General features: G+C 42.9%; 2 protein-coding genes across 2 annotated transcripts in view; one reads left to right on the plus strand and one right to left on the minus strand.

Moving 5' to 3' along the window:
- The window catches only part of FKBP9 (FKBP prolyl isomerase 9), a 34,660-nt gene extending 28,640 nt beyond the window's left edge, over nucleotides 1-6,020 (minus strand). The window contains exon 1 of the mRNA XM_051611429.1: nucleotides 6,005-6,020. The gene's annotated coding sequence lies outside the window, so the exon portion shown is untranslated. The remainder of the gene's footprint in view (nucleotides 1-6,004) is intronic.
- Nucleotides 6,021-6,241: 221 nt separating this feature from the next.
- On the plus strand, nucleotides 6,242-13,911 carry RP9 (RP9 pre-mRNA splicing factor). The gene is made up of 6 exons (XM_051611874.1): nucleotides 6,242-6,466; nucleotides 7,835-7,865; nucleotides 8,655-8,784; nucleotides 9,109-9,200; nucleotides 10,674-10,735; nucleotides 11,715-13,911. The coding sequence occupies exons 1-6, from the start codon at nucleotides 6,282-6,284 to the stop codon at nucleotides 11,926-11,928; spliced, it is 714 nt and encodes a 237-aa protein (XP_051467834.1). The 5' UTR covers nucleotides 6,242-6,281; the 3' UTR covers nucleotides 11,929-13,911.
- The last annotated feature ends 2,372 nt before the right edge of the window (nucleotides 13,912-16,283 follow it).

Here is a 16,283-nt window from a genome sequence, read left to right on the forward strand (position 1 = left end):
TCAGTCACTGTATTATGGAGGCAACATTCAGGAAAGGAATCTGCTTTTGCAAGGGAAAAGTTCAAGCAAATTGATCCCTAATAAAAGGATGTAGCCAAAGCTCAGAAGGAGGAATTTCCTGCAGCTATAAAAAAAACACCCTAACAACAAACTGGCTACCAGGCAAAGAATCTATCCTCGATACCTATTAAGTCAGTAGGAAAAATACTGCCAACTTTGATGACAGTAAGACTATAACCATTAGGGGTTAAACAGCAGCATATATATATATAGACTTAATATATGAGGAACAACCATTCTGGAATAAGTATCATCCCTCTAATAAGAGGTTCAAATTGCAGGAGTTGTGACTCAGCCTTTAATCTGTCAAAAAAAGATAAATAAGAGAATTACAGATTTCAATGCATCTGGCTGCTTCTTATGGAACCGAAGTCCTGCCTATTCAGCTTAGGCATAAGTGATCCCACAAAGGACAGCATGTTTTATAACAAGGTGGGAGACTGTCCAAGGGTTGTCAGCCAAAATCTCCCTTCCCAGCTGTTGTTATATAACATGACTTTAGCATCTGAGTGCTCCTACTACTCACACAGCTCCCAGATGTCCTCAGTCCTTACTCAGGCAAAGTCTCTTGAAGGCTACATGAAGCTTTGCCTCCATAATGATGTATTTGGAGGCTTCTATTAACAGAAGGGACACCATGTCAGTGTATAACCCAAGATGCAGTACTGTATCAGTGGTGTACAACACAAATACTCATCCATCAATCACCACAGAAGTATGGATGCATCCATGCAATCAACTACCACAGGCTTGAAGGACAGAGTTTATGAAAAGGAAAACTATCATTCCTCAGTTTATCCGTCTTTGGGCTAAATCCAATAAAAATACGTGAATGCTTAAAATGGGATGTAGCCTTACAAAAGGACTTCAAACTAAAGCTGCAGTTTAAGCAGCTTTGCTCAATTGCTCTCCAACCCTAATTCCCAAAGCCACTTTCCTGAAAGTGCACACTTTCTTGATATCCTGGGTAGCAAACTAGCCTTTACCGAAACAAACATTTCAATGTTTAGTTTGCACCTGTGCATTATTTGGATGCAAAACTTTTATTTTCTTCTGCCTAGTTTTCCCAAAGTCTTGGCCCTGCAAACATTTACAGATTCCTAAACACTGATGGGATCAAGGTTGTACAAAATGCAGCTGCAGCTATCATCTTCTTTCAGACATTTGGTCTCTTGCTCCCTTTATGTGATGATGTGTGGCAGTAAGCACCACATTAAAGTTCAGGTGTGTAGGAACACTTCTCACCATTGAGCAGTGCCACTGTAAACATGAGATTAATCTGAGAAGCAGGAAGTAGGAGCATGATATTGTCACCTGGTGCAGTGGTGCTAATCAAGGGAGAACTGGTCTCTGGTCTCTACTTAGGGCATTTATTTTGTATCTTACAGAAAGCACAGCTCCCAGCATTGAGATGAGCATCCTCTTAGAGTACTCAGAGCCAAGTTCAAACACACTTGCCCTTCTAACCCCATGGAGGCTCATATGACTTTCCCTACTGCTTCCCAAGAGCAGAACATAATGGCAAATGGCCCCCACCACCACAGCCATTAGCCTGATGGTTAGCATATTTTTTTCCCAGTGAGACATGAGCCACCATCACTAAACAGACTGGGGAGGGAACCACAGAATCACAGAATGTCTTTGGCTGGAAGAGACCAAATCCTAGTCTCTCATTTTCTAGTTGTTCAGCTAATACACAAAAGAAATTGCCAGCACTTCCACTTCAAAGACAACTTCTAATTTCTCTTTAAGAAGGGTGTCAGCATTTCTCTTCCCAGCTGAGGTTCCCAAGTGGAGAGAAGTGCCACCGCTGTTCTGAGGCAGCCTGCTTTGAGGTCAGAAATGGTCCAGGTATTAGACTCACTCTGTTCTGAATATCTTCTATCAGATAGCTTCAGGCAGCTGTGGGCTGGCCATGCTGGATTTACATGCTTGCTAGGTCAACAGTTGGACCTGATGATCTTACAGGTCTTTTCCAACCAAAATTATTCCATGACTTAGACTGTGCTGTTTAGCCTGCTGCTTCTTCTGGATCCCATTAGGAGGCGCTTAACTTCCCATGGAGCCTAACAAGGGTTCAGGATTCCTCTCGTGTGCGTAATATCTGACACATAATCAGAAACAGATCTTGGCCCAAAGCTCTAGCCAGTCAAAAATGGATAAAAACAGATTGGCTGACATTCTGCCAAGGTTACACTCTCACAGGCATACTGATGCCCATGGGATGACATAGATGTAACTTAATTTAGCCCCACTGTTATCGCTTGTAGTTGAAACATTCCGTTGTTTATTATAAAAATAGTGGACATTCTGAAACATACAGGCCTTTCAGATACTTCACACTGCCACAGCAATTCCAGTGTTCCTGCTTAGATGCTCTCTGGTGAAGCTGGAATTACAGTGCCATGACAGTCAGCTCTTACGGTAAGACAACATTTCCCCAAAAATTCACTTCTTGAAGTGTCTGAACCACTACGTTGAAATAAAGGAAAAAAATAAAACCCAAACCAACTTCAAAAAAATACCTTGCTAGACACAAAGAGCCAGATCCTCAGCTAATACAAACACTTGACATGAAACAGATTTAAGCAATTTACAGATACTGAGGGTCTTCGCTCCAGAACAAAAAGAACTGAAAACAACCGTTACAATTTTTCTGCTCCCTCTTTCTTAACAATTCATTTATTTTGATCTTTTCCAAAGATTGATACAAAAGCAATTGTCTCCTTGGGTAGGTGTGCAACAGTCACAGGAGTCCTGGGTTTTCTTCAGGAAAGGAGGAAAAGAAACTTTGTAACTACCTACATCTTTAAATAATCTCCTTCTATTAAAAATGTGGGGTAAAAAGGTACTTCTGAGCTGGGAAATAAAGTAATAAAGTTAACTGCTAAGACAGATGAAGAAATGCAGTAGAAAATTATCTGTATCAAACCAAAGAATGTACCTCTCTAATTTTATCTTCTGTGTCCTCCATTAAGTTACTGCTGTAAAGTGTATTATGCAAATGTCCTGATCTGCTCAGAAATTATGGCCTGGGTGTACAAGCCACTGGGATGCAAAGAATGCAGACAAGAGAAGACAATATACCATGAACTGCCTGTCTGCCTCCACTTGCAACCCCACAGTGCTGTAGGCACTTAGTTCCAGAATTTGTGTCAATTATCCTGTCTAGGCTGAAGTCATTGAATCTGAGGTCATCTAAGCCAGGCCCTTACCTGCTCCATACAGACAGAATTCCTCTTATTTCAGCCAAGCTAGGACAGTCAAGGGTGTACAAAAACGAGACTGGCAGGGTTTCTTGAGAACCCACATCTCTTTTGCTGTTGCACACATCCCTCCCATAAACTGGAAACTCTCTATCTTAGAATTAATTAGGTTTTCTGACACTGTCCTAATGTACCGGAAAGCCATTCCAGAGTCTGACTAATCTGCTGGTTTGAAAATGTGAAGTATGAAGGCACTTGAAAATAGCTAAGCAACACCGGAATGAAAGGGGGGCTGAAAAAGTCCATTATATCACATGAGTTTGCTGCCAAAATAAAGTCTCCATTTAGCAGGCATCAGCCCAGCTGGTGCTTACCTTTTAGTAACTATTGCCATTTCTCTAAATAGAGTGAAAAAATTGATACTGGGCCTCACTTAAGTTCTTTCAAACATTTCAAATGTCATGGAGACACCTCAAAATATTTCTCCTTCCTCATTTTTGCTTGAAGATAGAAGACCATGTAAGGGACCAGTCGCGATTTGACGTGTTACCACACACTAGCAGCAAATCTCTTAGCCTCCAGCAAACACCAAGTCATCTGCTTAACCTGCTCTGCAGTGGATTACCTTAAACGACATTACCTTCCACTTGCCTCATACTAAACGCAGACACACAGATATTTAATTCAGATTAGCAAATAAACTGATTTAGCTGCTGAGCCTTTAGACAAGAGGACTTCAGTGAGTTTTGCACCTTGGGTCAACTGCTGTCACCTGCCAATTCAAGAGATGGCAGCAACTCAGCCTTTTCTTCCCAGATTAGGCCCAGAGAAAGGCTACCTAATAAAAACTCACGAAAGGCTCACCACTAAGCAAAACAAACAAGCTAACTACAAAACCATGGGATGAATGAAAAATGTTATCTTGCAATTTATGCACCATCTCATGCCATCTCAGATTAATGTGTTGGAATCGGTTTATGAAGAGCAGAAGTTGGAGTTTTTTTGAACAGTATATCTGCAAGATCATGCCACTTCGCTGCTGGGTTTTGTTTTGTGGTAGCATGGCCACTGGATATTTTCCAGCACCACTAAACCTACAAATTTGGCATGTGAAATAAAAAACTTCATCAATATTATATGTTAGTGGTAGGACACGCGAAAGCTAGATTATTTTCTTTAAACCTTAAAAGAAGAACTGGATCTTTGCAAAAGACAGTGACAGAATTAACCAGACAAAAAGGGTTTCCCGGGATATTAAGCTACAATGGCAGTCACTTAGTTGAATGCACATGAAAATTAGATGTGATCTTTCATCCCAAGTAAGATTTTACCAAGTAGAACCTCAAACAATATTAAAGTGGTGCTTGTTTAACACTATTACATTGTTAAACAAGCCCTAAGATTGGTATTGCCATTGTAAGATAGAAGGTTTTAATTACTGTTTTAATCTTATTGTACTTCAGAAACACAGGTTGCTGTAATAGTACTGAACAGCAAACAGGATCCTCTGCCTTTGACGCACCCTTATGAACTGCTAAGATGATCAGTTAAACCCATCTTCAACTCCTGGACTTCTAAGATACATTTTTTGTGTTGCACTCAAATCCCAGAAACCTCATGGGCCCATCAGCTTCAGCGTGAAGCTAAAATAATTCGAGCTTTGCCCTCCCAGCCCTGCGCTACCTCTGTCCCTCCTCCTGCAACAGACAGATCATGGCTGGGGCAGGAAACGGCAAGATTCTGGAGCAGATTCGGCTCTCTAGGGCTGCTCATAGCTCGCCAGAGAGGAGGGATTTCTCGTTGGCTAGCCAGGCAGCTCCCAGCACAGCAGCTCCCAGCACAGCAGCACAGCCTCAGCCAGCCCTGCCAGGCAGGGCCTGTGACCAGGCCTTGCCCCACGAGCAACGTGCGTCCTGTGGCGCCAACCCCAAAATAAAACCAACCCAACCCAACCTGTGCCCTTCTGGCTGCTGCGAGAGACAGCCCCGACCTTCTCCTCCCTCCACCTGCGTGCACGGTGGCCTCTGGCAGGCACGGCCCTGCGGCCTCCATCAACAACGGGAGCCTTCCTGGCGCACCGGGCCTCTCTGCCCCCGTCTCAGAGGCCCCTCAGCTGCATCCCCCGCTGCACCCCAGGCCTGGCTGAGGGTGACCCCCTCGCTGCCAGCGCCCTGCCCAGCCTGCCGCTCCTCCCCGGCCCACCTGCTCCTCCACACCTCTCGGCCGCAGCCCCCGTGGGCCCAGCCCTTCGCCCTCCCGCCTTCGCCCCAGCGCGTCCGCGCTCCGGGCCCTCGCGGTGCCGGGTTGTTCGGTCTGTGTGTTCTCCTTAAGGGTGTCGGGAGGGCGCAACGAGCCCCCCCACCAGGCTCCTCTTCCTCCCCAAGCAGGGCAAGAGGTGCGGGAGCACCAGCGTGGCGGGGCCCTCCCTGCTGCCTCCCTCGGCAGCACCCGAGGGTACCTGGCAGCACCTGACGGCACCTGAGGGTACATGGCAGCACCCAAGGGAACCTGGCAGCACCTGAGGGAACCTGGCAGCACCTGACAGCACCTGAGGGAACCTGAGGGTACCTGGCAGCACCTGAGGGAACCTGGCAGCACCTGACAGCATCTGAGGGAACCTGAGGGTACCTGGCAGCACCTGAGGGAACCTGACAGCACCTGAGGGTACCTGGCAGCACCTGAGGGTACCTGGCAGCACCCAAGGGAACGTGGCAGCACCCGAGGGAACCTGAGGGTACCTGGCAGCACCCGAGGGAACCTGAGGGTACCTGACAGCACCCGAGGGTACCTGGCAGCACCTGGCAGCACCTCGGCGCCTCAGGCCGCGGCAGGGCAGGCGGACCCGGCCCTCCCGCACGCCAGCCCCGGGCGCAGCCGCCGCAGGAAGCCGGGGCTCGGCCGTGCGCGCCCCGCCCGGCAGGGGAAGTGAAACCGAAATGCGCAGCGTGGAGGGCGGGGAGCGACGGGGCCGTCGTGGCCGCCTCGCCGCCCGCCGGGCCCGCGCCTGCCGGGCCCATGTCCCACAGGGCGCCGAGGGGGCAGGAGGGGGAGGAGGAAGCGGCGGCGAGGGGCAGCCAGGCGCGGGCCAAGGGCCACCCGGAGCCCGCGGCGAGCGGCGGCAGGACCCAGGAGCGGCATGAGAGGAAGCGGAAGAGGCAGGAGGCGCAGCAGCTCCAGAAGCTCCAGCACCTGGAGTCCTTGTAAGGCGCGGAGGAGGGGAGGCTGCCCGGGGGGGTGGGGTGGCTGCCCGGGGGGCTGGAGGGCGCGCAGGCCTCGGGGCCTGCCCGGGCGCCCCCCGGCGTGTTTCCCAGTGCGGGGGGGGGGGGGGTTGTGGTGTGTTTTCGTCTTCACTGCGGAGCTGGCCCCGCGGAGAGCAGAGGCCCGTTGCCTTCCTGTCAGATGGGAAGAACGAGGCCCGTGTATCCGTGCGGGTCCCTGCTTCAGCCGTGGGCCCGGCCGGTGTCCCCGGGGCGAGCGGGGCCCGGCAGCGCTGCTCGCCCCGCGGAGGTCCGGGCCCCCTTGCAGAGCCCTTCGGTGACTTCCTAGCCATTCTGGGGAGGGGGGCAGAGGGAGGAAAGCGAGTCTCTTCCAGGTTCCTAGAAGTCTAGGAGTTTCAGCATAGATGTAGAGGTTCCCCATCCGGCTTCCACTCGAGCGGACTTAAAAAAAAAAAAAAAAAAAAGCACTTTAAGGTGAAAGGTTTGAGATCTGCTTAATGAGTCCATCAGCACCCTGAGCTGCTGTAAAAGGCCTGTGCTTTTTCATTGAAACGGGTTTAATGAAATAAAAAAAATACGAAGGTTCACAAGCACATGATTTTCTCCTTCCCAAGTGAAGGTGTTTCGCTGTTATGAAACATGCTAAACAGCACTCGAAAAGTTATTGTTAAAAATAATTTTGTAGCGTCGAGGTGTTTAACTCCTAAGCACACATGCTTTCTCAGTTCTTGTGCTCCGTGTAGCACTTGCTTGCTATTTGGCTTTTAATAACCCTTACGTCTGCTGTTAACCCCAGAGAAATGCATCGGGAAAGATGGTACTTTGGTGAGTAAGGTTCTGTCTTTAGGTTTAATACACAGGGAAAAGATGAAATTCATATATACTAGGCTTGGCTGGCAAAGATAGATGCAAGGAACAGTCTGACTTGACATTTTCAGCTGAGCATTTCTATGATTCAGCAGTGCTGGAGTGAAGAAATTGAGATCTTGAGTGGGGGTGCTACAGAAGAAAGGGGACAGCATTGTGCATCTATGGTGACTGAAGCAAAGTTAGATGTACCACACGTCCGTGTAAAACAGTGCAATGAAAGTAGTTGATCTCCCACAAGGATATGAATCTGACGGATGTTTACAAGAGATGCATGTGTTGATGTGACAAACACTGCATCTCAGTCTGCTCCGCATCCAGGTATCTGTGTTGTGATACCATTCTAGGTGATTATTGATAGATTAAAATTTAAGGGAAAATGTGAGGAGAAGGTTTTAACCCTATACCATTGAAATACTGTATTTTCTCAATTTATTTGTCTGTGCTAAGCTGCAGAATAACAATATTTCTATTGCTTTCCAGCTATGAGAAACCTCCCCCTGGGCTAATTAAGGTTGGTAAATATATTGCAGTAAAAGTTTAGTATCATGAGGCATTTTCACACAACCTGTCTTTTAGTTGTTTATCTGAAGTGTCTATGTTACCTATATAAATTACAGAGAGAAGTGGTGGCTTCTGGGGGACAACTCGGAGGTCCTCAGTTACAAGCCAGCCTCTTGGACTTGATGAATCCAGAGTTAAATACCCAGAATCAGACAGGATGACACCAGCTCTTCCATAACCTCTCAGCACATGCACTTAATGCAGTATTTAATAGTGTGGGTAGAGGGAAGTCATTTATGGTCAAGTAGATTTTCAGTTTGTAATATTTTAAATATTATTCTCCAATACTGAAGTGTAAAAATACTGTCATAATGATCATTACTTTTGCCAAATGTATATACCTAAGCCATAATCTAGTGCTTTTAATCTAAAAGATAATTTTTTGTGTTTTAAAGGCTGTTTTGGTTAAGTCTCGTTAGCATAAAGCAGAAAAAGGAATCTCTGCTTGTCTGTTAGGTTTTAATTTATATTATTTATTGAAATTAATTACTAGCATAAATGTGAAGGAATGGAATTAATATGGCAATAAAGTTCCAACTGGAAAATTCCAACTGGGGAATAAAAAAATTACTTAATGCTGTTAAAAGGGTCAGGTATTTTAGATCCTTCCTGTGTTACAAGAAAACTTACAGGGGAAATAGGTTGCATGTTAAGTGAAGGTCTGCCCACTGGCACTATTAATTTTTACAAATTTAAAAAAAAAGAAAAGTGATTGCATTGTCCTTATCTTTTTCCATAGGAGAATGAAACCAAACCAGAAGACTGCATACCTGATGTACCAGGCAATGAAAGTGCACGAGAATTCCTGGCACATGCCCCAACCAAAGGGCTTTGGATGCCTTTGGGAAAAGAAGTCAAAGTCATGCAGTGTAAGGCTGAAAACATTCCAGATGTAGTTGGAGCCATCCATTTGCTGTGGGGGAGGGCAGAGTGTCTGGTGGACAGATGACAAGGTCCAGGTAGATTGGCACCAAGTTGATATAAAAGCAATCGATGCCTTGAAGGCTGTAATAGCCTTGCATTCTCAGGGCGTTACATTGATCGACATTGGTCAGCATAATACTTGTACCTCTCTATTTGTTTCAACAAATGCAAAGCATTTTGCATAAATGTGTTTTCTGGTTTGTTTGTTCTTTTCTTCTTCTGGTCTGGCTTAGAGGTGCAATTCACTGCTTGCTTCTGTTTTTTTAAAGGTTGGAGGTGTAAACGTTACGGACACAGAACAGGAGACAAAGAGTGCCCATTCTTTATTAAAGGCAATCAGAAATTGGAACAATTTAGAGTAGTGAGTACAAATACTGTAGTGCTAACACTTGTGTTTTTTAATACTGATGATGCTTAATCTTGCAAGTGAAGAGAAGCCTGTTAGATGATGCTTTATTAAGGACTTTTCCTCTGTCTCTAGTATAATATAGATGCCGAAAATCTCCTAATAAAGAAAAAGCTACAGATGTGGTTGGATGTTTGACTACTTTGCAGAAAACCTACTCTTCGACAGGAAAATTAGTAATTTTTACATTTAAATTGGAAATCTTCAAGAACCTGTTTCAACCATTATATTCAGCTTTTGTGATTAAAATGTCAACGTAACAAAAAATGTTTAGTCAAGCTTGAGCTGCCCACATTACAGCTGCTTCAAGCCTTCCCCTCTCACTGTGAACAACCACATCGTGAAGCCCGTTGTCTAGGTCTGTAATCCAGTCATTGTCTACAAGTCTGATCTTGTGCTACGTGAGGCTACATCTCCGTTCTGCAGATTCATTCTGCATGACCTCTTTAACTTCTCTTGTTGCTCTGCATTGTTAAACTACATTTCAAGTTCTCATCACTTTGTTTCTTAAGCCCTCATTTCTGTCCTTGAAAAATGCAATCTGGCCTTACTCTGTCCAATCAGAATGCTGCTGTAAAAAGTACTTTCAGCCTGCTTTCGTGACCAGATTGCCTCTACTTTTCACTTTTCCTCAGGCTTCTTCTCTGTTGCCTCAAACTCTTGCTGTATCTCTGATGTATCTTGATGGTGCATTCCCAGCATCTTTCAGTTGCTACTGACATTTTAATTCCCACCTCCAGTCAGCATCTGATACCTCTTCTTGGTTTAACTGGTTTGCTCAGTCTTCCAAAAGAAGTGATCACCTGATCTTTTTGCTGCATTCTTGCATGGCACAAATTCCCCTTAAATACACATAAAATTGATGTGCTATTTGCTTTCTCAACATTCTGCAATGCCTGTTTAATTAAAAAATAACTGATTTAAGAACCAGTAATAGTAGTGCATAGCGTGTTAAGACAACTCCAACTTCAGTATCAGTTTGTCTTATATTCCTTGCTCCTGTGTTCCTCTGGTTTTGTATCCAAGTTTTTTAAATATGCTGTAAGGGCACTGCTCATTATTTTAAACTTAAATGTTCCTTCTATTTTTAACTTACATGTTCCCTGTAGCAATTCCTATAATATATGTATGGGGGGTTCTCTTAGTTAGCTATGATGAGAGAGGGAGAGAGGTAGTGTACCTAAGGAGAGTCCCCTTCACTGCTAATGTAGCTAGATAAGCTTTTCCTGAAGTAAAAAAACAGTTCAGATTAAGGATGTTAAGTGGGAGAGTATACTTGTGAATTAAGAGCTCACTAAATGTATTTTATCTTTTGATGAAAGTCTCTCGTATTGGGTTGCTTTGGTTTATTTTTTTAAGAAATATCAACAGTCTGTGATGAATACTTTTCTTTATCAACACTGGATTTTCTGTTTTCTGCTTCTAAAGGCACATGAAGATCCAATGTATGATATTATAAGGGAAAATAAACGTCATGAAAAAGAAATGAGGTAAGCGTATTTCTGTAGTAAACTGCTTTTTCAATTTGTTTTTCATTCTGCTAACGTGATACTAATGTATAGGTGAAAATTTGATACAAGCTACTGGTACCAACTCAGAACATTTTTAATGGCAGTTTCTTTATGTTGGCAAACATTAATGTGTTTCTACTTTCTCAATAATCACCCTTCCTAGTGTTTCCTCCTTTTCTTTCATTGACTTCACTGAGATGTTTTCTAAAATTTGGTACATCAGAGTGCCTTCAGTAGACTCAAGGGGTGGATTCAGAAAGCTAGTTCTAGGCACTTGATTTTGTTCTTCGTGTGAAGTTATTACTCAATATATAAAAGCAGCAGAGTTCTCTGATGTGTTCTTACATGAACTGCATCAGTGAGATAACTGAACAAACTATAGGTAACCTGTACAGTAGTGCTGCAGGTATGTTAGCAAATCCTTGGAAAGGATACTGAAGAAAACAATTAAAAAAAAAGCAAGTAGTTTGTCCCCCATTTACCAGTAATCCATGAAAGTTCAAAGGAAGAATGCCTGTCATAATATCTCTGCATCTAAAGTAGAGACTACTCTGTGAGCCTCACTGGCATCATCTCTGTACCAGCAGGGCCATGAATGTCATATTGTAATTCCCATATGCATCTGTGCATGGATAAGCATAGAATTTCTTGTGGTGGTCTGGACATAGCTCTTGCCTCCTTATTTTGCACACATAAATATTGGCCAATAATCTGTCTTTGATATCCCATGGGATGGAAAGTCCCTAAGAAGAGAGCATCTGCTCATCATCTCAAAAGAGGTATTTTGGTGGTTTGTGAAAACTCGCAAGTGTAATTCAGCAAGAGAGGGAGTGTTCCCCTGCCCTTTGTGTGCAGCTTCCATTTCTCAAATGAGAAAGGAAATAGTTGAAAGCTAGAATAAACTGTTACAGGTAGAGGAGAGCTAGAAAGAATTCTCATTTACATTTTTTTAACTTAGAATACAGCAACTGAAGCAGCTCCTGGAGGACTCTACCTCAGAAGATAACAGTGATGAGGAAGATGAAGATAGCAGCAGCTCCACTTCCTCAGAATGTAGAGATAAACACAAGAAAAAAAAGAGGAAGAAGGAAAAAAAAAAAAAAGAAAAGAAAAAGAAGAAAAAAAGAAAGCGAAAATCATCTAAATCTAATGAGAAGTCAGAATCTGACTGACAGCAGTCATCTGCTGCATGCTGGTTGACCTCTACTTGTGAAACGCAAGGAAAGATCCAAAGAATGAGGAAGAAACCACCAGAAAGGGCTTCATTAAACTCAGAACGTGCAGATGGGTACATAGAGCATCCTACAGTGGCTGGCCTTTCCTGCCATTCTGCAGTGCTGCAGCCAGAAAGGAGAGAGAGCTGCATTAAACAATACTCAATCAACCATATCTTTGTACTGTAAAACGTGTGCTAATGGTCATCCGTCCTGGTCAACCTGGGCCTCTGCATTGCCGTGTGTGACTATTAGCAGAAAGTGGCAACTACCAAGCTGTCACCAACAAATCTGCAGAATTCAGCAGACTGTCTATTGAAGTGTCTTTTCTCCATGAAGTTATTTTATTATATACAATGCCTCATTGTAAGGGGACTTCAGTTTGTACTGTGCAGAGCACTGACTGTTCACTTACAGTGCTTACAATAAGCAGGTTGTACTGTATTTTTTTTTTCTCTGCATACTGCCTATGTGCTGAAGTTCATTGTACTTACCCTAGTAATGACAACTAGGGAAATAAAGAGCACTGCTGAAGGGGGAAAAAAAGTTAATCAAGGGGGTTTACTTCCAAGACAAAACTGTAGTGTCAGCAAGACTTGGGGTTTTTTGTGTGTAGCAAAATCTCAACATCATCACCATTAATACACACAGCTCTGTAATACCTAAAGTTTTCTTCAAGCCATAGGCGTAGGAGCCAAGTGTAATGATGCTAGATGTTCAACTCATTGTAAAGAGGTAGTGTTTTTAGTTATTTAAAAAGGGAGGTGTTCACATTAGAAATGAAAAAGATTAATTTCTACATACATTTCAGTATCAGTTGTTTTAATACATTTGAGTTTTCCTTTTAAAAAGGCTTGGGGAAGTAAACTCCAACTTATTTCTTATGTTCCCTAGAATTATTTAATGTAGTAATATCTTATGAATCTTCCCACAAGAACATAAATGAGCAAGGCCTTCAAAATGGTTTTCATCTACATGCATGTAAGCCACAGAACAGTAGCAAAGAACGTGTAAGCAGGAAGAAGAGTAAGTTGTGTACTTAATTAATCTTGTGAACTGACCACACTTTTATTTTAAAGAAGCTTGCAAGGCAGACTTGATTAGAAACATTGGGATAACAGCAAACTGCACTGGAACAAGCATATCTGTATGAAACATCAAGGTACAGTGATAAAAAGCTGTGATTTGAGGAGCCAGATGATGTATATTGGTACTGTACTAAAAGAGGAAGAAAGATGTGCTTTGAGAGCACTGTGAAAGACACATAGAACTTAAGCTCTGTGTTTATACTTATATTGAGAAAAAAAGGCATGAGAAATTTCTAACAGTAGAGTGAGCATTAACAGCAAAAATCAAGGAACCACAGACTAAAATGCATTTAAGACTACTCTCTTGAAAGCTGTAGAAAATAAGACAGGGTAAAGTATACACTGTGTTTTCCCCTTCCTACCTAAGTCATTTAGTAAAAATAAACACCCATTCCTTGCCAGTCATTCACAATATGTTCTGGGGAAAAACAAAGTAGTGAAGGTCTACTTAAAATAAATTATCTTATTCTCAGAGCTTGAACATGGAATTGTTTTATCCTCCAGTATTACTTTGTAAATGTCCTTGTGATGGGATTTACTGGTGTCTCCTGACAGTTCTGTGTATCAGCACCATCAACAAAGATTTAACAGCTGAAATAGCATGAGGACATTTGTGATGGTGTGGTTGTGTGTATTGCCACATTTGGTGCTGAGAACATCCTTGTGTTTATAGCATTGATGAATGTTGGGCATATGCTGGCAGCTACAGCCAGTATTCACCCAATGCATTCCAAAAGAATTCTCACTCAAGTTTGTCTAGAGCAGAGCTAACCTAAAGATTTCTTCAGTTATTTCAGCTTTTGCTATCAGATTCTTCTAAAGAATCAATAAAAACAAACTCAATTTTTTCTTAGTTCGTCATCCCATTCCTTGCTAATGGGTCATTCCCAGTTACCTACCAGGGTTTACTAGTTGAACAATCAAGAAAAATACTGTAAAAGGCCATCCTCCAACTTACATCAAATGCAGTTTAAAAGTTTGTTTTGAGATACCAAGTCAGTGTTCTTTACCAGACTAAGGGTCTGTTTAACCCAGTATCTTTTCCTACTCATGGTCAGTAGTGGGTGCCTGCACAATAAAGCAGAGCAAACTCTAGTAGTATTATTTCCATTATTTCACCAGAATGCTGTCTCGGCCTGTACTGCTTGTAGTGCAGATGCTTTGTAATATAGGATCTATTTTAGTATGTAGTAGCCTTGGATATAGGCTTTTTTTTTTCTTTACATTCAGTCACTTCTTTCAAGCTTTGCAGTCTCCTTTAGCAAGGAGCCCCAGGGATTAACAATTGCTGAAGAAACATGATTTGCTTTCAAACTGCTCCCTGCATGTTTTATTTTTATACACCCTAGTTGTCATAATGGAAGGCATATGAACAGTTACTTCCTATTCATTTTCAGTGGATCATTACCAGTTTTATAGTTCTCTATCATATCTCATACATGAAGATTTTAGTAGTTCTCCACTGGAATTCATAGAAGTAGAGCCCGTTTTGAAGTTAAAAGCTAAAATTTTCAATAGAGTAAGATTCTAAGTAGTGCTGACTGGCAGCCAGTGCTAGAATGCTGAGAAGCACGATTCATTTCACCATTTGGCATTTTAAATAGTGCCAAATCTGGCATATAAGAGACTAGATAGCTTAGAAATATGTAGACAGGAGTATTTGTATAGTCCTGTGAACCTGCATGAGTGTGAAATGCAGCTCCAGCATGCCTCATAGGCAATAGAGCTCTTCCGGTCTCAGGTCTGTTTATCTTGATACTCAGTCATTCTTCTCACATTACTTCGGCAAAAATACTGACCTCTGTCTTGCTTCGTTGGCCATGAAATCCCTTGGGGTTGACAGTCTCGTTAATTCAGATGGCCAGTGGCAGTGAGACAGGGAATCTGATGATTTTTTAAAACAATGTATTTGCTTTACTTTGGTACAGTTAGCATGTAATGAGTGGGTTTTGCCACTGGCTCCTGTCTTCTGCTGTTTGATTTTAATAGAAAAATCACTAATATTTTCCAAGATAAGGCAGAAAACAGGGCATTGGGAAAATTAGAGAATTGAAACCTGGCAAGCCAACATAACCCACTAGCTCCACCAGCCATTACACCACACCCACTTTGCAACAGAGGTTTTAGTCAGCTACAATGATTTAGAAATTCTGAGTCACAGACAGTGAATCTGTCCAAATGAAGCTCCCAGCTTGGCAGTCTCAGAGGCCTCTAAGGTTTGCTACTGGCATGCCAAGCAGCAAATAGATTCTTCAGCTGCCCTTCAGTAGATGCTGCAGAAAGCATGCGCAAGCTTCCAAGGCAATGCAGTACTGCTACAGTTACAAGCTTGTAATACTGCCCACACTGCAGTTACTCATCACTGGGCAATCTAGCTTCAGTGGTAACAAAAGTTGACACGTATGTGCATCTGTAACAAATTAAAGCTCAAATACCACTGGGGCTAGTTACCTGGCTGAATAAAGAGAGCCCAGGCTTTAGTTCACAGCCTTAAAAAATGCAATTTGTACTTCACAACCTTTCTGAAGCATGGCCATTTTACCCACTGCAACATCAAATATAGTTGTAAGCCAGTAGATGTAGTCCACAAAGCCTCCATGCTACTGAGTGAAGAAAGAAAAAAACAAGCAGAAAATTTAGCTTTAAGGTCACCGGACTAAGTACTGTGGAACAGAGTACACCATATATAACATTATCTAAGAAGTGTCTCTGCAGCAGTAGAACATGCATACTACTTTAAGCATTGGTGTGGATCCATAGCACTGGCACACTAAAAAAAAAAATAAGCATTTAATTTAACCATTTTTCTTTTCAGATAATGAGCTGTCTAAACAGTCCTACTGCTATTCCCTCACATATTTGTGGAAGTTGCATCATCAGGCCTTAAATTGCTTCTGCCACCTCTGTAGAAAGCACTGACGAGTGCAAGACCCATGAAAGGATAACTAGCACGATCTTGTGAGTTCCTGTGGAATACTAGCCATTGCTGAAAAGCAGAGTGCCATCTAACTATGAGATCATGAATATTACTTTATCAGATAAGCACCAAAAGACAAAATTAAGCATGTCAGCAGAATTGGCTTCAATTCGATCCCAAAGCTCCACTCAATTTCAGGGAAAAAGTCTATCTTTACCTAAGAGGTCTCAATGATAGCTGAGGATTACTCTTAGGTCATCACTTGTAGCCTTCAGCTGAAAACTGATTCTTTGAAACTCATTCTTTCC

This window comes from Apus apus, chromosome 2 (assembly GCF_020740795.1).
Source record: "Apus apus isolate bApuApu2 chromosome 2, bApuApu2.pri.cur, whole genome shotgun sequence".
Lineage (NCBI taxonomy): Eukaryota > Metazoa > Chordata > Aves > Apodiformes > Apodidae > Apus > Apus apus.

What these genes read in the sequence shown, in the direction of transcription:
- RP9 (XM_051611874.1), top strand. Translation starts at nt 6,282, where the DNA reads ATGTCCCACAGGGCGCCGAGGGGGCAGGAGGGGGAGGAGGAAGCGGCG. An exon ending in AGAAGTCAAAGTCATGCAGT is followed by an intron (nt 8,785 to 9,108) that starts GTAAGGCTGAAA and finishes GTTTTTTTAAAG; the next exon opens with GTTGGAGGTGTAAACGTTAC. An exon ending in CGTCATGAAAAAGAAATGAG is followed by an intron (nt 10,736 to 11,714) that starts GTAAGCGTATTT and finishes TTTTTAACTTAG; the next exon opens with AATACAGCAACTGAAGCAGC.